General features: G+C 41.0%; 1 protein-coding gene and 2 pseudogenes across 2 annotated transcripts in view; 2 read left to right on the forward strand and 1 right to left on the reverse strand.

The window, feature by feature from the left end:
- Positions 1 to 7,971, forward strand: part of hspb11 (heat shock protein, alpha-crystallin-related, b11) — a 9,225-nt gene extending 1,254 nt beyond the window's left edge. The window contains exons 3-5 of one of the 2 annotated variants that reach the window (XM_063063961.1): positions 6,490 to 6,558; positions 6,672 to 6,715; positions 7,833 to 7,971. In XM_063063961.1, the coding sequence (XP_062920031.1) occupies positions 6,490 to 6,558; positions 6,672 to 6,715; positions 7,833 to 7,940 (221 nt within the window). In that variant the 3' untranslated portion in view covers positions 7,941 to 7,971. The remainder of the gene's footprint in view (positions 1 to 6,489; positions 6,559 to 6,671; positions 6,716 to 7,832) is intronic. The other variant, XM_063063959.1, reaches the window with a different exon arrangement.
- Positions 7,972 to 9,608: 1,637 nt separating this feature from the next.
- LOC134354751 (type I iodothyronine deiodinase-like) lies at positions 9,609 to 18,743 on the reverse strand (annotated as a pseudogene).
- Positions 18,726 to 22,779, forward strand: part of LOC134354525 (protein YIPF1-like) — a 34,808-nt pseudogene continuing 30,754 nt past the window's right edge.

Below are 22,779 nucleotides of genomic sequence, written 5' to 3' on the forward strand. Positions count from 1 at the left end.
GCCTTCTAAATTCCAGAGTATACAAGCCCAGTCACTCCAATCTTTCGACATCAGAGTGGTCGGCTATGTGCGGAACCAAAGGAAATGGGGGAGATCTTAAATAGGTTTTTTGCATCTGTGTTTACTAAGGAAACTGGCATGAAGTCTATGGAATTAAGGGAAACAAGTAGTGAGATCATGGAAACTGTACAGATCGAAAAGGAGGAGGTCCTTGCTGTCTTGAGGAAATTTAAAGTGGATAAATCCCCGGGACCTGACAGGGTGTTCCCTCGGACCTTGAAGGAGACTAGTGTTGAAATTGTAGGGGCCCTGGCTGAAATATTTAAAATGTCGCTGTCTACAGGTGAGGTGCCGGAGGATTGGAGAGTGGCTCATGTTGTTCCGTTGTTTAAAAAAGGATCAAAAAGTAATCCAGGAAATTATAGGCCAGTAAGTTTGACGTTGGTAGTGGGTAGGTTATTGGAGGGAGTACTAAGAGACAGAATCTACAAGCATTTGGATAGACTGGGACTTATTAGGGAGAGTCAACATGGCATTGTGCGTGGTAGGTCATGTTGACCAATCTATTGGAGTTTTTCGAGGAGGTTACCAGGAAAGTGGATGAAGGGAAGGCAGTGGATATTGTCTACATGGACTTCAGTAAGGCCTTTGACAAGGTCCCGCATGGGAGGTTAGTTAGGAAAATTCAGTGGCTAGGTATACATGGAGAGGTGGTAAATTGGATTAGTCATTGGCTCGATGGAAGAAGCCAGAGTGTGGTGGTAGAGAATTGTTTCTCTGAGTGGAGGCCTGTGACTAATGGTGTGCCACAGGGATCAGTGCTGGGTCCATTGTCATTTGTCATCTATATCAATGATCTGGATGATAATGTGGTAAATTGGATCAGCAAGTTTGCTGATGATACAAAGATTGGAGGTGTAGTAGACAGTGAGGAAGGTTTTCAGAGCCTGCAGAGGGACTTGGACCAGCTGGGAAAATGGGCTGAAAAATGGGAGATGGAGTTTAATACTGACAAGTGTGAGGTATTGCACATTGGAAGGACAAAGCAACGGAGAACATACAGGGTTAATGGTAAGGCACTGAGGAGTGCAGTGGAACAGAGGGATCTAGGAATACAGATACAAAATTCCCTAAAAGTGGCGTCACAGGTATATAGGGTCGTAAAGAGAGTTTTTGGTACATTGGCCTTTATTAATCAAAGTATTGAGTATAAGAGCTGGAATGTTATGATGAGGTTGTATAAGGCATTGGTGAGGCCGAATCTGGAGTATTGTGTTCAGTTTCGGTCACCAAATTACAGGAAGGATATAAATAAGGTTGAAAGAGTGCAGAGAAGGTTTACAAGGATGTTGCCGGGACTTGAGAAACTCAGTTACAGAGAAAGGTTGAATAGGTTGGGACTTTATTCCCTGGAGCGTAGAAGAATGAGGGGAGATTTGATAGAGGTATATAAAATTATGATGGGTATAGATAGAGTGAATGCAAGCAGGCTTTTTCCACTGAGGCAAGGGGAGAAAAAAACCAGAGGACATGGGTTTAGGGTGAGGGGGGAGAAGTTTAAAGGGAACATTGGGGGGGGGCTTCTTCACACAGAGAATGGTGGGAGTATGGAATGAGCTGCCAGACGAGGTGGTAAATGCGGGTTCTTTTTTAACATTTAAGAATAAATTGGACATGGATGGGAGGTGTATGGAGGGATATGGTCTGTGTGCAGGTCAGTGGGACTAGGCAGAAAATGGTTCAGCACAGCCAAGAAGGGCCAAAGGGCCTGTTTCTGTGCTGTAGTTTCTATGGTTCTATATGACAGTCCCGCCATCCCGGGAATTAACCTTGTGAACCTACGCTGCACTCCCTCAATAGCAAGAATGTCCTTCCTCAAAGTTGGAGACCAAAACTGCACACAGTACTCCAGGTGTGGTCTCACCAGGGCCCTGTACAGCTGCAGAAGGACCTCTTTGCTCTTATACTCAAATCCCCTTGTTATGAAGGCCAGCATGCCATTAGCTTTCTTCACAGCCTGCTGTACTTGCATGCTTGCTTTCAGCCATGTATTCAACCTGAGCCTGAGGCTCCGGAGGGTTCCTGTACTGTGGAAGATGTCCTGCCTCGTCCCTGTGCCGAAGACGCCGCGCCCCAGTGGCCTCAATGACTACAGACCGGTGGCATTGACCTCCCACATCATGAAGACCCTGGAGAGACTTGTTCTGGAGCTGCTCCGGCCTATGGTGAGGCCACACTTGGATCCCCTCCAGTTCGCCTACCAGCCCCGACTAGGAGTTGAGGATGCCATCGTCTACCTGCTGAACCGTGTCTATGCCCACCTGGACAAGCCAGCAGGTACTGTGAGGGTCATGTTTTTTGACTTCTCCAGTGCGTTCAACACCATCCGCCCTGCTCTGCTGGGGGAGAAGCTGACAGCGATGCAGGTGGATGCTTCCCTGGTGTCATGGATTCTTGATTACCTGACTGGCAGACCACAGTATGTGTGCTTGCAACACTGTGTGTCCGACAGAGTGATCAGCAGCACTGGGGCTCCACAGGGGACTGTCTTGTCTCCCTTTCTCTTCACCATTTACACCTCGGACTTCAACTAATGCACAGAGTCTTGTCATCTTCAGAAGTTTTCGGATGACTCTGCCATAGTTGAATGCATCAGCAAGGGAGATGAGGCTGAGTACAGGGCTACGGTAGGAAATTTTGTCACATGGTGTGAGCAGAATTATCTGCAGCTTCATGTGAAAAAGACTAAGGAGCTGGTGGTGGACCTGAGGAGAGCTAAAGTACCGGTGACCCCTGTTTCCATCCAGGGGGTCAGTGTGGACATGGTGGAGGATTACAAATACCTGGGGGTACGAATTGACAATAAACTGAACTGGTCAAAGAACACGGAGGCTGTCTACAAGAAGTGTCAGAGCTGTCTCTATTTCCTGAGGAGACAGAAGTCCTTTAACATCTGCCGAACGATGCTGAGGATGTTCTACGCGTCTGTGGTGGCCAGTGCTATCATGTTTGCTGTTTTGTGCTGGGGCAGCAGGCTGAGGGTAGCAGACACCAACAGAATCAACAAACTCATTCGTAAGGCCAGTGATGTTGTGGGGATGGAACTGGACTCTCTCACGGTGGTGTCTGAAAAGAGGATGCTGTCTAAGTTGCATGTCATCTTGGACAATGTCTCCCATCCACTAGATAATGTACTGGGTGGACACAGGAGTACATTCAGCCAGAGACTCATTCCACTGAGATGCAACACAGAACGTCATAGGAAGTCATTCCTGTCTGTGGCCATCAAACTTTACAACTCCTTCCTTGGAGGATCAGACACCCTGAGCCAATAGGCTGGTCCTGGACTTATTTCATAATTTACTGGCATAATTTACAGATTACTATTTAACTATTTATGGTTTTCTTACTATTTATGGTGCAACTGTAACGAAAACTAATTTCCCCCGGGATCAATAAAGTATGACTATGACTATGTGACTGATGTACAAGAACACCCAGATCTCATTGTACTTCTCCTTTTCATAACTTGACTCCATTTAGATAATAATTTGCCTTTCTGTTCTTACCACCAAAGTGGATAACCTCACGTTTATCCACATTAAACTGCATCTGCCATACATCTGCCCACTCACCCAGCCTGTCCAAGTCAGCCTGCATTCTCATCACATCCTCCTCATATTTCACACTGCCACCCAGCTTTGTGTCATCAGCAAATTTGCTAATGTTACTTTTAATTCCCTCATCTAAATCATTAATATATATTGTAAACAGCTGCAGTCTCAGCACTGAACCTTGCGGTACCCCACTGGTCACCACCTGCCATTCCGAAAGGGACCCATTAATCGCTACTCTTTGTTTTCTGTCAGCCAGCCAATTTTCAATCCATGTCAGTACTCTGACCCCAATACCATGTGCCCTAACTTTGCCCACTAATCTCCTATATGGGACTTTATCAAAGGCTTTCTGAAAGTCCAGGTACACTACATCCACTGGCTCTCCCTTGTCCATTTTCATAGTTACATCCTCAAAAAACTCCAGAAGATTAGTCAAGCACGATTTCTCCTTCGTAAATCCATGCTGACTCGGACCGATCCTGTTACTGCTATCCAGATGTGTTGTAATTTCATCTTTTATAATTGACTCCAGCATCTTTCCCACCACTGACGTCAGGCTAACCGGTCTATAATTCCCTGTTTTCTCTCTTCCTCCCTTCTTGAAGAGAGGGACAACATTAGCCTCCACGATTTCTAAAGCCACCTCCTTAAGTACCCTGGGATGCAGACCATCAGGTTCCGGGGACTTATCAGCCTTCAGACCCAACAGTCCATCCAACACCATTTCCTGCCTAATATAAATTTCCTTCAGTTCCTCCATTACCCTAGGTCCTTGGCCACTATTATATCTGGGAGATTGTTTGTGTCTTCCCTAGTGATGACAGATCCAAAGTACCTGTTCAACTCGTCTGTCATTTCCTTGTTTCCCATAATAAATTCACCCGTTTCTGTCTTCAAGGGCCCAGTTTTGGTCTTAACTATTTTTTTCCTTTTCACATACTAAAGAAGCTTTTACTATCCTCCTTTATATTCTTGGCTAGTTTACTTTCGTACCTCATTTTTTCTCTGCGTATTGCCTTTTTAGTTACCTTCTGTTGCTCTTTAAAAGTTTCCCAATCTTCCGGCTTCCCACTCATCTTTGCTATGTTATACTTCATCTCTTCTATTTTTATACTGTCCATTATTTCCCTTGTCAGCCACGGCCTCCCCTTAGGATCTTTCTTCCTCTTTGGAACGAACTGATCCTGCACCTTCCGCATTATTCCCAGAAACACTTGCCATTGCTGTTCCACTGTCATCCATGCTAGGGTATTGTTCCATTGAACTTTGGCCAGCTCCTCCCTCATAGCGCCATAGTTCCCTTTGTTCAACTGTAATACTGACACTTCCGAGTTTCCCTTCTCCCTTTCAAATTGTAGATTAAAACTTATCATATTATGGTCACTAACTCCTAATGGCTGCTTTACCTCGAGGTCCCTGATCAAATCCGGTTCATTCCACAACACTAAATCTAGAATTGCGTTCTCTCTGATAGGCTCCAGTACAAACTGTTCTAAGAATCCATCTCGGAGGGACTCCACAAACTCTCTTTCTTGGAGTCCAGCACCAACCTGATTCCTCCAGTCTACCTGCATGTTGAAATCCCCCATAACAAATGTAGCATTACCTTGTATAGCAGCATTGCATCAAAAATTACTATGTTACAATAAAAAAACATGGAACAGTTCAAAGCAGGAATAGTGAGCGACTGTTCATGGGTTTCTGGAGAACTCAGAAATCTGGTAACCGAGGGGAAGAAGCTGTTCCTAAATGTTGGGTGTGCCTCCTCCCTGACAGTAGTAATGAAGAAAGGGCATGTCCCAGATGGCGAAGGTCCGTAATGATAAATGCTGACTTGTTGAGTCATCCTTTTCCAGATAACCTTGATGATGGGGGCTTGAACCCGTGATGGAGCTGGCTGAGTCTACAACATTTGATCCTCAGAATCAGGTTTAATACTACTGGCATATGTTGAAAAATTTGTTATTTTGTGGCAGCACTACATTGCAATATATAACTATAAATTACAATAAGTAAACATTAAAAAAAAACTAATTAAGTAGCAGAAAAAGAGAGGGGGAGATATTGAGTTAGCTTCATTGGTTTATTGTCCGTTCAGAAATCTGAAGGCAGAGGGGAAGAAGTTGTTTCTGAAACAATGAGTGCATGTCTTCAAGCTCCTGTACCACCTCCTTGATGTTGGCAACAAGGAGAGGGCATGTCCTGGCTGATGCTGCTCCTTAATGATAGATGCTACCTTTTGAAGGTGTCCTGGATGCTGGGGAGGCTAATGAGAGGGAGGTACTTTTGAAGCTTCTTCACTTGTACTGAGATGATTGTGTTTAATGCTGAGCTGCAATCAGTAAACAACAGCCCAACATACCTATTGCTGTTGTCCACGTGGTTTAAAGCCAAGTGTAAAGTCAATAAGTTTGCATCCACTGTAGACCTGCCATAGTGCTAGGCAAATTGCAATAGGTTCAGGTCCTTGCTCAGGCAGGAGGTAACTCTAGCCATGATTAACCTTACAAAGCTCTTCAACTCAGATTTTTCTGAAACCACAGCCATGTGCGCTATTTGTCGTATGTGTGTGTGCTGTTGATGATTTGTTTTGCACCTTGGCTACAGAGGAACGCTGTTTCATTTGTCTATATTTGTGTATGCTTGAATAATAAGTAAACTTGAACTTGTCTGCTACCAGATGATTTTTTTTTTAACAATGAAAAGACTATTTTACCCAGATTTCTACATGTGCGCGATTTGGTTTAGTTGAAGAAAGCTTTTAACACATAGTCCTTAACTGAAAATTAGCTTTCTTGTATTTTTCATCGTGGATGGCAAGTAATTTCAAATCCTCCAAAATAACAAGTTTCAGTTCGATTTCCTATTCCAGTCCGCAGGCTTAGTATCGAGAAAAGTTCAGAAAAGGATCCTGTGGACTTTGAACCTTTAGCTAAAAGTGGTAAGGGCATTCAATAAACCTTTTTATTAAGTCATTAGAGTTACGAGAATAAATTGTTCTGTCCAATTCACCTGGTAGGTTTCATCTTTTGGTGATTTATTTTGTCTAAACAGAACTTGAACATGCTGAGGAACAGCTTCAATTAGAAGAATTTGCTGTAAGTATTTTTTCAAGTTGCCATATTGCTCAATGTAGAATGATTATAGATCAGGAGTTCAACAGAGAAGAAATGAGCTGTATCAACCTCAGATAACTTCCCTTTAGGCACAACCATTCAGGTTACTGTTGTCACAGGATATGAAATTATAGGGGGTGGAGTTGATTTGCATGCAAGAGAATAGATTACAGAGAAATAAGTTCAGAACGGGACTGATAGGAATGCTTTGACATCATAAACTCATGAGCTGAATGACTTGCGTTTTTCAAGAAAATATGAGAAGCTTATAATAAAAAATTATAGCTCTCCCAGTGGTAGAAAGTGTAGTTTGAAGAATGCTGTACTGTGATGTTATTAATGAAATGTTACACTGTGTTGTAATGGCTGTTGAATGGTTCAGAACAATTTGAGCAAGATCTACTCCTCACCAAGATGGGAAGCACATTACAACAAAGATCCCAAAATCTAATAAAATACAAATGACCCCCCCCCACCCCAAAACTTTGTGGCTGTTTGGGTAATATAAATTACTAGCTGAAAGTTTGAGATACAGGGTAAAAGAATAAAATACACTCTTAGAGAATAAGAAAGGTAAATAAACAAATGTATTTACAGTTTTATCTATCTCTTGTTTCTTGACATACACAGATAAAGTGGCTTTATTTTATGGAAATATATTTCCATTCCTTAGTAATACAGGGGTACAAAAGTTGAAATGCAAAATATTTAATTGAAATACTGTTATTACATTAATTTATAGGCTCTTTCTCTCAAAACCAATTTGGTTTTACTCTCTTATGAAAGGGTGGATTTTGCTGTGCACCAGTATTCAGAATCTAGCTTCTTTTACAATAATTTGAGATAGTCAACTTTGAAATTTGTTTTTACCCTGAACGTGAATTTTCCAGTATAGTTCAATAGACTGTAACATGAACTCCTGGCAGCATGCACTTACCCAGATACCCAACCAGATTGTTGTTTCTTTTGTTATACTAGTTGTAACAAACTAACTGAACATAGAAAAGGGCTCATATGTAGTTTTCTCCACTCGACTGTTAAGCTACTGGTGAAGCAGCATTTTATTTTAAAGTGAATTAAAGAAATCTTTTCTTTGCAGCTGGATGGAACAAGGGCGACACATCTACGATTTGTTATTAAATCAGCTTTTGACCATTTTGTATCAGTACACAAAGTGACAGTAGAAGGTACAGAGGAAATCACTTAAGTCCATAGAACACAACTGTGAACTTTGTAAAGGGAAGATTGAATTGTGAAGTCCAGGTTTGTTAAGCAATTAATGTTATGTACATTCTTATTCTTCTGAATAAACTCATGGCTTTGTAACATTACAGCCTTTATTGGTCATTCTGGAAAATATTTGATCAAAATCCGAATGGTGCATTGAAACATTTTCAAAGTGAAGATACTTTATTTCAAAATTGTTTCAACTCATCAGAATGGATTGTAACAGCTTTATAATAATTCAGATATAATAAAAAAAATTCACTCCTTTTAAATACATAGATATGCAAAGTATGTGTGGAATAATTGTTTAATAGTCCAGAATCAAAAAAACTTCATCCACAGATTTAAATGATCTTAGCCATATTTCACAACATTAGACTACAGCCTTAATTTTGGCTGCAATCTTCATAAATAACATAGCTAAAATCATTACACCCCAGTGGTTGACGTTCCAAATTCGTTAAATTCTAAGTGAAGCAGAATAATTGTTATGATTGGGTTTTTAAATTCTAGAAATTTGAAAAATGGATGGAAAAGAAGCAGGAAGATAAGATTTGTTAACATGAGAAATTGGCATGGATTTCTGGAAAGGAAGTCATCTGATCAATGTACTAGATTACACTGCAAAATTGTTTAAAATAAAAAAAAAGTAAAAATAGTGGAAAGCCAATGAATGTGCTGTACATGAATTTTCAGATAACTTTACACTCTAACCTTTGCCTTTAAAAACTAAAGAGCATGATTATTAGAATAATGGCATGATCAAAAATTGGTTGACAAGTGTCACAATTGGAATAAAATGACTGGCAATAATAATTATAAATAGCACCATAATCAGTATTTGGGCCTTAGCTCTTCACAATATATCAATGATTTAGATGAGGGAAGAAATTTAATTACCTGAAGTTTGACAATAATATAAAATTTAGTGGAATTGAGTTGCAAGGAGGCTCGAGGTGATTTAGAGTTTGAACAAGTGCACAAAGAATTGGCAGATGCATGCAACATTCATAATTGTTGTGCACTTTAGTAGGAGAAAATGGTGGTGAATTATTTGAATTATGTGGTAAATAGTAAGCATTCTTGTATTCCACATACTGAAAGCAAAATCCAGATGTTGTAAAGTGTACTTGGGTTTAGCATTGGGGATGCTAAACCCAAGTTTAGCACCCAAGTGTGGGGGGCGGTGGGACCCAAACAGCACATACAGGAGGGGTGAGGGGAGGGTAGGGCTGGAAAGGGGAAAGGAGACAAAGTAGTAGGGTTTCCTTTGCTTTTTGCTTGTTTACTATGCATACATTCATTTGACTTTCATTACGTTGTTATAAGAAAAAAGCAGCATTGTACTTTAAGCTGATGTTGCTTCACAATAAAAACATTTGAAAACAGGAATCCGTTCTTTTTCATTTGTTAGTATTGTGAAATTGAATGTTTCAGAAAGCAGTAATTTATCAAGCATTTCCCACCACCAGCCCTAACTGAAAATTTTCAGTTTAAACTTTTAGTAATTAGTACAATTTATATTAAAACATAAAATACAAAGTTACCTTTCCTTATTTTCAAACCATCATATCCCAGTCATAGCAATTCAAACTGAGAAAATTATCAAGATGGAAATGAAAACTACTCAGATCAATTTACAATTAGGCTTGATCATATGAAAAAGTCAAAGAAACCTTTCTCAGATTATACCAGTACTGAAAACTGCCAACATGTGGTTTAACTTTGGTTTTGCAAAATTAATCGTACTTCTTCTGGTTTGTATCCTGAAGGTCCTACGTCGCCCTGAAATACATGTAAATATATAGTTATGAGAAATTAAGCACCATTGCTTTCAGAGATTGACAGTGTTTTGATCTGCCTTGTCTGATTCATACCTGTGACAGATCAATTTGTTTCACTCTTCTCTTCAGTAACATTTTACTCCATGATTACTGCTAGAAACACAAGACGTCTTTGAGTCTGTAACCCTAAAGTTCCATTTTATGACAAATTAATGGAAAACAATGGCAATTTAATGTGCTGGGTGGGTGGGGGGGGGTTGTGGTGGTGGGGTTAAGGTTCCAGTACCTATTAAGTGCTCCTAATGGTTTGCGTCAACTAAGTCCAGCTCCTTGCCTTCATGTGTGGCTTAGCTACTAAGCTGGGTGGAACACTTTCTACTGGCAAGAGAAGGGGCAAAAGTGGGTTAACTGGTGCCTTAAAACCAGTCGCTCTGGGCAGATAGGGCTCACAGAAATATAGAAAACCTACTGCACAATACAGGCCCTTCGGCCCACAAAGTTGCGCTGAACATGTCCCTACCTTAGAAATTACTAGGCTTACCCATAGCCCTCTATTTTTCCAAGCTCCATGTACCTATCCAAAATTCTCTTAAAAGACCCCATCTTCTCTGCCTCCATCACCATTGCCAGCAGCCCATTCCACACATTCACCATTCTCTGCATTAAAAAGCTTACCCCTGACATCTCTGTACCTACTTCCCAGCACCTTAAACCTGTGTACTCTTGTGGCAACCATCTCAGCCCTGCGAAAAAGCCTCTGACTATCCAGACAATCAATGCCTCTCATCATCTTATACACCTCTATCAGGTAACCTCTCATCCTCTGTCACTCCAAGGAGAAAAGGCCAAGCTCACTCAACCTGTTTTCATAAGGCATGCTCCCCAATCCAGGCAACATCCTTGTAAATCTCCTCTGCACCTTTTCCATGGTTTCCACATCCTTCCTGCAGTGAGGCGACCAGAACTGAGCACAGTACTCCAAGTGGGGTCTGACCAGGGTCTTACAAAGCTGCAACATTACCTCTCGGCTCTTAAGCTCAATCCCACAATTGATGAAGGCCAATGCACCGGATGCCTTCTTAATCACAGGGTCAACCTGCGCAGCTGCTTTGAGCGTCCTATAGACTCAGACCCCAAGATCACTCTGATCCTCCACACTGCCAAGAGTCTTACCATTAATACTATATTCTGCCATCATATTTGACCTACCAAAGTGAACCACCTCATTATCTGGGTTGAACTCCATCTGCCACTTCTCAGCCCAGTTTTGCATCCTATCAATATCCCGCTGTAACCTCTGACAGCCCTCCACACTATCCACAACACCTCCAACCTTTGTGTCATCAGCAAACTTACTAATCCATCCCTCCACCTCCTCATCCAGGTTCTTTATAAAAATCACGAAGAGTAGGGGTCCCAGAACAGATCCCTGAGGGACGCCACTGGTCACCGACTTCCATGCAGAATATGACCCGTCTGCAACCACTGTTTGCCTTCTGTGGGCAAGCCAGTTCTGGATCCACAAAGCAACGTCCCCTTGGATCCCATGCCTCCTTACTTTTGAGCATGGCTTGTTACCCATGGTTAGCATCCCACCTAGGAGGAAATCTCTGATCGCAAACCGCCTGTCTTGTGGCAATACCCACTCACGGGGAAGGCTTCAGGAGTAAATCCCAAAGAAAAATCAGAGGCTGGGGTCCCTAATTGACTGGCAGTTCCTGAGATGCAGCTGGTGTCAAGCTGTATCAGTTTCTGCCATTCCTTTGGATTCATCAGCTGCATGGAGAGGGGGAGCTGCTGCATGGGCAACAGCTTGCTCTCCATATTGTACTGTCCTGGCTTGTGTATCATGTAGACAGCTAGGATGCAACATCCATGGTCGGCCTCACTCGCTGTAGATTCATTGTGTCAATAGCATCAACAACATGTAAAAACCAGTTATTCAAAACGATTTTGAAATAGTATCCTGCTATTTGGTACAGTTTTCTTTAAATTTGAGCAAGTTAATTCTACTGGTAAACTTGGATTGAAAAGTCAAAAACGCATTTACAGGACCACATGACACAGGAGCAGAATTAGGCCATTAAGTCCATTGAGTCTGCTCCAGCATCCCATCTTGGCTGATTTATTATCCCTCTGAGCCCCATTCTCCTGTTCTTTCCCTGTAACCTTTGATATCCCTACCATTCAAGAACCTATCAAACTCTGCTTTAAATATACAAAGTGATTTGGCCTCCACAGCCATATGAAGCAACAAAATTCCAGTTTCACCACTTGCTGGCTAATGAACTTCCTCCGCATCTCCGTTCCAAAGGGACAATGTCCTATTCTGAGGCTGTGCCCTCTAGGTACTAAAGTCCCCCAATACAAGATACATTCTACCCAGTTCCACTCTATCTGGGCCTTTTAATATTTGATAGGTTTCAATGAGATCTCCCCCCTCATTCTTTTAAAATCCAGTTCACCACATTTTTTGATAATTGTTTGGAAACCATTGATTTTATTTTCCCCCTCATCTTTCTCATATTTACACAATCTTCCCTTTTCAGTTTTTCCATTCAATCACAAAAGACATGCGCAAAATGTAAAATTCCATGTTTACATTTTCCCAATTTAGAAAGCTCAATTGTGAATTTACTCAACTGTGCTATTTTAGTCTTGCCAACTTCTGGCACCATGCCAAGTCCCAAGACCCTCTCTTACCTTGCTTACATCCTCCTTTAATCAGAGCGAAAACACAATCAATTGAGATGCAAAGGGACTTGGGAGTCCTTGTGCAGGATTCCCTAAAGGTTAATTTGCAGGTCAAGTCTGGTGAGCAAGGCAAATGTGATGTTAGCATTCATTTCAAGAGGACTAGAATACAAAAGCAAAGATGCAGTGTTGAAGCTTTATAAAGCATTGATGAAGCCTCACTTAAAGTATTGTGAGCAGGTTTGGGCCCCTTATCTTAGAAAGGATGTGCTGAAACTTGAGAGTTCGAAGGAGGTTCACGAAAATGATTCCAGGAGTGAACTCTCAAACTCAGTGTCTGATGGCTGTGGGCCTGTATTCACTGGAATTCAGAAGAACAGCGTGGAGGGGAGGGAGGTGACCTCATTGAAACCTATCAAATAGGTGGAAAGGCCTTGACAGAGTGATGTGGAGAGGATGTTTCCTATGGTGGGAGAGTCTTAAGACCAGAGAACACAACCGCAGAATAGAGGGGCAACCTTTTAGAACAGAGATGAGGAATTGCTTTAGCCAGAGGGTGGTGAATCTGTGGAATTATTTGCCACAGGCTGCTGTAGAGGGCATCTTTATGTATTTTTAAGGCAGAGGTTGATAGATTCTTAATTGGTCAGAGCATGAAGGGATACAGGGAGAAGATAGGAGATTAGGGCCAAGAGGAAAAGTGGATCAGCCATGATGAAATGGCAGAGCAAACTCAATGGGCCAGATGGCCTAATTCTGCTCCTATATCTTACAGTCTTATCAATTTTTAAAAATTTAATTAATTTGCTTATTTATTGACATACAGTGCAGAGTAGGCCTTCTGGCCCTTTGAGCCATGCCATCCAGCAATCCCCCAATTTAATCCTATCCCAATCATGGGACAATTTACAATGTCCGATTACTCTACCAACTGGTACATCCTTGAACCACACAGTATGGGAAGAACATAGAAACTCCTTGCAAGCAGAGTGGGAATGTCATGGATAAAAACCAGACTTTTTAGGTTTGAAATTTATTTTCATTAGGGGCAGCACAGTGGCTTAGAGTTTAGTGCAACACTGTTATAGTGCCGATGATATGGGTTCACTTCCTGCTGCCGTCTGCAAGGAGTTTGTACGTTCTCCCCGTGACCATATAGGTTTCCTCCCACATTCCGAAGATGTGGCCAATTAACCACCCAACTCGTACATGGGTGTTACTGTGCAGTGCGGGTTGTTGGGCAGAAGGGCCTATTACCGTGCTGTATCTCTAAATAAATAATTTAGCTTATCTAGTATTAACCAACTCCCTCAGGAACAGGTAAGGTACAAATTAGAGTGCATTAGCCTTTGCATTGTACTTGGGTAGAAACAAAATGTCTGATAAAAGACTAGCAGTGAAGCTACTGATTTGGAATTAAGGATGGATTTAACATACAAAGTAACGTTTGAGTGTCAGGATACTCAGTTACCTTGTAAATGATTTTGCCATTGAGCACCACGTACAGTCTCTCTGGCATGGCTCCATATTTAGCACAAGTCATATTATCCATAGAGTCAACTACAATTGGACAGGGAGGCTCCTCTTTTAGCAAGATCCTTGCTGCATTGATACGATCATTTAATGTTTGATGTTTTTTAATATCCACATTGTTCTTGAATGCCCAGACATCTGAAACAAACAAGTAATAAAATGAAGTAATCAATATAAAGGACCTCACAAAAATTGTCATTTTTGTTTGGAGATAAAAACTGAGATGATTTATAATGAAACATTTGCAAAGATGCTAAATAAATGATTGAAAAGCCAAGGGTATAATTAAGTAAGGTAAAAGATAAAACAGGCAGTAATAATAGTGAGATAACACAAAACTTGGTTTTACATTTCCACCAGTTAAAGATGTGAGTGAAATCTATAACTAAGAAAGATAATTGTGGTTACAAATCTTTTTTTCTAACACTTGAACTAAAGTACAACAGCCATACCTCAGAGCAGTGTCCCCAGCCCAACCATCTTCAACTGCTTCACCTATGACCTCCTTTCTATGATATGGTTAATGGAGATGATTGCTGGCAACTGTACGATATTCAATTCCATTTACAACTTCTGTAAATAAAGTAGTTCAGATCTTCATGCAGCAGGACCTGGACAATGTGCAGGTATGAGTTGATAAGTAGCATTTAACAGTCACACCAAAGTAGCAAGCAATCACCATCTCTATTTGGGAGAATTCAACCATCTACCCTTGACATTTAATGCAATCACTGTTGCAGGGTTCCACACCATCAACCTTCAAGGGGGACTGACTAAAAACTTAGTTTTTAAGATAAAGTGTGGCTCGAGGAGCAGCTCAGAGACAGGGGATCTGAGATGCCAAAGCTTCTAAACATCTGCAATGCTCAAATCAAAAGAGCAATGAGATTATCTGTTTTGATGCAAGCTCAGTATCATCCAGGACAAAGCAAACCACTTAGCTGACATACTACTGGTACCAAAATAGCAGTACAGTGCCATCTGCAGTTACTTGCCTAATCTAACCTGAAAGCAGCTCCAAAACATATGACCTCTACCACCAAGCTTGACAAGAGTAGCAAGCATATTGAGGACACCACCTGTACGTTCCCCTTTAGGTCACATATCCTACCTTGGCAGTATATTGAAAAAAAGTCATTTTCAGTATGTCTAAGTACCAGGAACCATGATCACTAGAATGGCTGGTTCAGGAAGCTGAATATTCTACATCCTGGCTGGCTGAATCATCTCCTGGTATAATAATTCCAACGCACAGGAATGCAAGAGGCTGCAGGAAGTACTGCCAGCACGAGAGCATCTCTCCCCACCACTGTAAGCATTTAAATGAAGAGCCACCTCAGAAGCAGCAACTTTCATCAAGGAATCCTCATCACCTGTAACTTGCTGTTACAGTCAAGCAGCAGATACAGAAGCCATCAGGTTCTTGAACCAATCTGCCAAAACCCTCATCCTACTTCAGCAAAACAGAATTCCTCTTGTACTACCATGGGCTTGCCACCGACTGTTTGTGTTTTCACTTTAATGTCTTAGACAAAATTATGTACAACTTATGTCCTCTGAATCTATGTCTATGCTGCTGCTGCAAGCTTTTCACTGTTCTTGTACCTCACCATACCTGTGCATAGGACAACAAACTTGACTTGACCACCACCAGCTTCCCAAGGGTAATTGGCGAGCATGGATGATGAGCAGCTTTGTGCATACCGAAGATACAGCTTTAAAATCGTATGTAAGAGCAGCAAATCACAGAAAAGGATTTCTTTCTCTGAGAATCTATTCATACCTGTAGCATGCGCTTCTTCAATGTAGACAATAAGAAAATCAGCCACAGATTTGAAGTCTTTGACAAGATTTTTGAACTCATCAAAGCGGAAAAGAAACGGAGGTCAGGTGCAACTTCCAAAATTCAACACCAGTGGTCGATTATCTGGGGGGAGGGTGGGAAAGTAAATCTATTTAAAAGAAAGCTCTGGACATACAATTTACAGTATAAATATTACCTGTCAAAGATCACATTGGATGGATATGAAAATAGTGCATAATGAGACTGTAACCAAAGAATTCAGAAACTTTTCATTTTTCAGAGATTTAGAACAATTGGGAAATACAACTGAAAAAAAATTATTCATCTTATACACAATGAATTACTTCGCTCTTTCACAGTTGGCACAGAAGTTATGAAAGAATAGGACAGAGAAAACAATCAAGGTTGTGGAGAATGCAGCTGAAAGTGGGATTAATTGGGACAGTTTTTAAATTGATATTTTTTAAAGCATCAATTTAGAGAGAAGAAAAAGTCTGCAGATGCTGAAAATCTGAGCAACACACAAAATGCTGGAGGAACTCAGCAGGCCAGGCAGCAGCTACAGGGAAAAAAAAGCACAGTCGACAGGACTGGGGGGAAAACGTTGAGCAGATTTGAAAGATGGGGGAAGGAAGAGAGAAGTGCCAGGCGATAGGTGAAACCTGGAGGGGGAGGGATGAAGCACAGAGCTAGGAAGTTGATTGGTGAAAGAGACAGAAGACCCTGGAAGAGAAGGGGGGGGGAAGCACCAGAGTGAGGATATGGGTGAGCGTGGAGCTAACATGAGAGGGCAAAAAAGGCGATGGCAAATTCTGGAGGGGGCAGGGAAGAGGCATTACTGGAAATTTGAGAAATCGATAGTCATGCCATCAGGTTGGAGGCTATTCTAATGGAATTTAAGGTTTTGTTCCTCCAACCCAAGTGTGGCCTTATCCAAACAATGGAGGAGGCCACGGATGGACATATTGGAATGGGTAGTGGAATTAAAATGGGTGGCCGCTGGGAGACCCTGCTTGTTCTGGTGGACGGAGCGTAGATGCTCGGTGAAAGCGGTCTCCCAGTCTACGTCCGGTCTCTCTGATATACAAGAGGCCACACCGAGAGCACCGAACACAGTAAATGACCCCAACAGACCCACAGGTGAAGTGTTGACTCACCTGGAAGGACTGTTTGGGGCCCTGAATGGTAGTGAGGGAGGAAGTGTAGGGGCAGGTGTAGCACTTGTTCTGCTTGCAAGGATAAGTACCAGGAGGGAGATCAGCAGGGAGGGACGAATGAACAAGGGAGTTGCGTAGGTAGTGATCTCGGCGGAAAGCAGAAAGTGAAAGTATGGGGGGGGTGGGGAAGAGAGAAGAAGGAAAGAAAGAGGGAGGAGGCAGTAGTTTCGGAGAATTATGCAACACTCACAACACGCTGGGGGAACTCAGCAGGTCAGGCAACATCCGTGGAAATGATCAGTCAACGTTTCGGGCCGGTCCTGACAAAGGGTTCCGGCCCAAAACGTTGACTGATCGTTTCCATGGATGCTGCCCGACCTGCTGAGTTCCCCCAGCGTGTTATGAGTGTTGCTTTGACCCCAGCATCTGCAGAGTATTTTGTTGCTACACATTCTATGGGCCAATTCAACCTCCATGTAAAAAAAAACACGATTGGTCGAAGGAGGAATCTCAAGTACAACGTTTATCTTATTTAAACTTAAAGCCATTTTATATAACCTAACACGACAAAGTAACAAAACATGGTCCATTTTTAAGTGAAGATACTACCCATTTCTTTGTTCTCCTTCGACCCTGTAATTGTCCAAAATATACAATGTTTCCAATTCCTATTTCAATCGCTCAAACATTGATGGATCTATGTTCAGCTGCCTAAACTCTGGAACTACCACTTTGAAATTCTCCCTCACTTTCCTGCTCCAAGACATTCTCTACAACTAAATGCTAATGTGGCTGCCTCAGATTTTGTTTGATCGTGCTCATTTTTAGTGCCTGAAAGGCACTCGAAATAGAAGTTTTTGTTTTTTTTTAATGTATAGAATGCTCCATTGCCCAAAGCTAGCGAAATGTAGCTTGGTTATATCTATTCTATCGTTATGGGAGGAATTGCTCAAATTACTTAAGGCAGCGGTTGCGGACGTGATGAACATGACTTTTGTTGCATAAAAATACGCTGAATAAATACGGCGTTTATTTTGGTAAATCTCACACAAGACCAAACACGAACATGGAATGCTGCGCCCTTTGGTAGAGCTATGTAGGACAATAAAGCCTTAAAGTAATTTAACTTTCTTAAAACCAATGCCCCAAATTACGTTGTTTTTTGTTTGTCCCATTGATACGCTTTTGAACGTTTGTCTACATATAAACGAGCTGTTATCAGAAAGTTCAGCTTCATATATTTGACATTTGGCCACCAACAAGATGCAGTTTAGTTTTGAGCTTAGGTGTTTCGAATCTAAGCCTGCCTTCAGGAAAGAATTACGTTACATTTAAAATATATATTACAGAGATCAAATGTACTTGTTGAGCTGAAAATACGCGAACACATTACTGTTTTCACAAGCCCCGAACGTTATTACGTGTAACTCACACAGACCCCTCGAGAAATCAAGCACTCGATGTTCTTTGTTGTCGAAGTCAATAACTCGTGTATTGGGAGCAAAGGCACCCTCGAAAGCTTCATCTCCAATATTTATCAATAGCTTTTTGGCTACCGCTTTCACGGTGCTGAGACTGAAAAATGTTGGTCCCCAGTCTTCGTATTTGAATTTTGGATTTTGAGTCATGAATGTTTTCAATCCAGATTTCAGCATGACTTTCTTCACAGTTTCAGGAAAGAGAAGCAGCATAAATTTACCAACTAATGCTTGCAAGCAAAAAAATATTAGCAAGCCCAAACTCTTTACGTACACCACTAATTTCCCCATCTCTGCAAAAAGCTAGCTGCTCCAATGGACACAAAAGCTAGCAGCGCCAGTATTTATACTTACGTAAAATATGACCCTTTGACCCTGGCAGGGCGTAAGCATTAGAGATCTAAAACAATTTATTGAAGATCAATGAAAAAAAATAGTAGAATATAGGATAAAACGACTTCATTATAAGTAAGTTTTAAAAAGTAGAGCCCAAACAAAGCCAGCTATTTTGTCTTTTGCACTTTGCCGCGGTGCAGGAGCATTGTTCAGGTGTATAAGTGGGGAATTATCTGTCGGCATATTAAAGTCTGTGGTGAGTGAGTTGAGTGACAATGCCTTTAAGAAGGAGTTGACGCTGACGCGTCACTGCGGCCTAAGCTCAGCTCAGATTCGACCAGTACTGCGTGGTGGCCGGACCTACTCCGGCTCGGCCCCTGGATTCAGACAGTGAATACAAATACGGTCGCTGTCAGGAGGGGATTGTCTGTGAACTTCTGCCGCGGTGAGGGAGGCCCGCGCCCTGTCTCCATGGCAAAGGAAAGGGGTGGATTCTTCATGTGACCCTGTAGGTTTCCTCCTGGTTCTTTGGTTTTCTCTCACACATCCCACCACTGTCACATGCCCCTAGTGTGTAGGTGAGAGGTGTAATCTCTGGGGCAGTTGCTAGGTACAGAATTTGAGATACAAGGTGCATAACGGATGGTACAGATTTAGTCGGCTGAAGGACCTGTTTTGGTGTTCTGTGACTCCCCCCACCCCCCAACCTACCACCAGCACCACCACCACTCATGTTTTTAAGTAACTCCTTTTTTTTGCAGTTTTTTGTAGTGTAGTTATGTGATATTTAATACAGAGGCAAATTATAAGTAATTCAAATAATGAAATTGTTTAGCTTGTTGATAAATGCACAGATGAATTGAAGCCCTCTGATGAAGCTAGGTTAACACCTCTTTAGACAGAATCAGAATTAGTTTTAATATCACTGACATATATCGTGAAATTTGTTTTGCAGCAGCAGAACAGTGCAATACTTAAAAATACTATGTTACATAGAAAACCTACAGCACAATACAGGCCCTTCAGCCCGCAATGCTGTGCCGAACATGTACTTTCTTTAGAAATTACCTATGATTACCCATAGCACATTACAGTGAGAAAGATATTAAAATTAATTAAGTAGTGCAAAAATAGTGAGGCAGTGTTCATGAATTGGCTCATTGCCTTTCAGAAATCTATTACAATCCATTATCAGAACTATGGTGGAATGGATATGAAGTAAATTGTTAGTGCCTATCACAATTATTTTTGTATTGTCCCTGGCCCATTTTATTAATTTAGTGATGAATTTAGCACAGTTAGTTTGCAACAATAATGACCATTTGTAGAGCTTTAACATAAATAAAAATACCAGCAACATTAAGAGTATTCAGATGGTTAATAATACTTTTATAATCTTTCATTCATCTGTGTTTTAATGTAGAGTTTGATGATGCTACAAACCTATTGGCAGCAAATCCTGATGCCACAACAATAAGCATCACGGATCCTAATGATAAGCCTAAAAATCAGAGAGGTCCATCAGATGAACTGGGAAAAGATGAAGATAAAGATTTGTTGGAGAATGAAGACTGACAAGGCAGAGGTGAGTAATTTTTGTAGTAGTAATTGAACACTAAGGTCAATATCTTATGTACCCCGAAATATATAATTATTTTAATAATGTGCAAAATTTTTAAAAATGGGTTGAAAAGAATATTGTCAAATAACCCCATTTTTATCATTATTAATCACCTTCAGTCCGCCTTAAAATTAAAACCTTCCATAAAATCTCTTATTGGAAATGCATCTAGTTGTCCTTTTTTGTATTGTTACACCACAAGTGAATGTGGTTCTTGTTTCTGTTTGTGAATATAATATAGGCAAATTAAGGGTGGATTATAATATTGATTGCTTTTAAATGAAATTTTAATTGAGTTATTGCATCATCCCTGCTACGTAGCAACTTTGCTATTTCTTAATGAATTTTATTTCTATTTTGTAAAGCAAAACTATCCACATTTAGAATATTGATCAAGTTTTGTGGTTAATATTTGTTGTTTTCTTTAGTTGCTTGCAGGACAAAAGAAAAGTGCTCCTTTTTGGACTTTTGAATATTATCAAACATTTTTTGATGTTGACACCTTCCAGGTAGGGACAGAATTAAATTTCTTTACCATCTTTGATTACTATATAATAACGAAACAGCAAGGTTTAATAATATTATTTAATATTTTCTTACCTTATCTTCATCTTGTCATTGTGGGTATTGATTTACATCATGTTTTGATTGTGGCTGATATCAATTTACTGGTATCGATGCGCACAACCCCTTCTTCCCAAATGACCATTCCTTTTATGTGATCATAACAGTGAATGGCAACAAAATTCTGCACGATCACAGAGCCTGATCCTGTTTTATCTCTTGTAGGCATACATTAATGTTCAAATAATCAACGATTAGGTAATGTAATCCAAGCCTGTTTGTTTTTCCAATCTTGCACAAACTACTATATTCAAATTTGGTATCCCTGTTGCCTTTGTGCAGGAAATCATCTATCTCAGCAGTTACCTGGGGTTTTTTTTAACTTGCTAAGAAATTAATTAGGAAGTTGAAAATTCTGACATAGCACAATAATTAAACTCAAATTTTTCCTTTCTGCATTGTAGGTATTGGATAGAATAAAAGGTTCCCTTTTACCACTTCCTGGAAAAAACTTTGTGAGGTTATATATCCGCAGTAATCCGGATCTGTATGGTAAGAATATGTTTTATTATAGTTATCTTAAAAACAAAGAACTTTGTCTTAAATTAATAACTTGAATATGAAATGTCCTTTTTTCCCCCTTTCATATTAACCCTCGGCAGCCACTTTATTAGGTATTTCCTGTACCTATTAAACTGGCTACACAGTGTGTGTTCTGTAGCCCTCTGCTACTGTAACCCATCCACTTCAAGGTTCGACATGCGCATTTAGAAATGCTCTTTTGCATACCATTGTTGTAACGTGTGGTTATTTGAGTTACTGTCATCTTCCTGTCAGCTTGAACTGTCTGGCCATTTTCCTCTGACCTCTCTCGTTAACGAAGTGTTTTAGCAAAAGAGAGGGCGTACAAGAAAGCCAGAGCTCGTCGGAAGATAGAGGATTGGGGAGCTTTTAAAAACTCAAAGAAGGAAACTAAGAAGGTCATTCGGAAGGAAAAGATGAATTATGAGAGGAAGTTGGTGACTAATATCAAAGAAGATACTGAAAGCTTTTTTAAGTATCTAAAGGGTAAAGAGAGTCGAGGGTAGATACAGGTTTCCCCCGCCATCCGAAGGTAGAGCGTTCCTATGAAACAGTTCGTACTCCGAAATGTCGTAAAGCGAAGAAGCAATTACCATTTATTTATATGGGGAAATTTTGAGAGCATTCGCAAACCCAAAAATAACTGACCAAATCATGACAAATAACACATGACACCTAAAATAACAGTAACATATAGTAAAAGCAGGAATGATATGATAAATATACAGCCTATATAAAGTAGAAATACTTCTCTACAACGATTGCCTGCTCAGATCTCCGTAGCGAAAATCTCACGCAAGCGCTGTTGGCATAAACGCGCTCTCCAGTAACCTTTAAGCTACGAAGCTGTCAAATCTACCAAATAACACGTAAAAATACACAGCCTATATAAAGTAGAAATAATGTATGTACAGTGCAGTATCACTTACTGGAATTGGGAAAACAGCACCGAGCACACTGATGATGGTGTATTAGACTGAGTCGTCGCAGGTTGGGTGGTGCGGTGGCCCCCACTCTCCGGGCCACCGACCCGATACATTGCCGCGAAGAACGCAGCAGTAGCCGGGACCACACAGCACATCTTTAAGAAAAAAGCCGAAATAAACATGCTAATTAATTAGGCGCCGCCGACACATAATTGTCGGCCCAGATCAGAGGCGATGCAATCGGAAATCGGCACTGATCTGGGCCGACAATTACGTGTCGGCGGCACCTAATTAATTAGCTTGTTTATTTCGGCTTTTTTCTTAAAGATGTGCTGTGTGC

This window comes from Mobula hypostoma, chromosome 12 (genome assembly GCF_963921235.1).
Source record: "Mobula hypostoma chromosome 12, sMobHyp1.1, whole genome shotgun sequence".
Lineage (NCBI taxonomy): Eukaryota > Metazoa > Chordata > Chondrichthyes > Myliobatiformes > Myliobatidae > Mobula > Mobula hypostoma.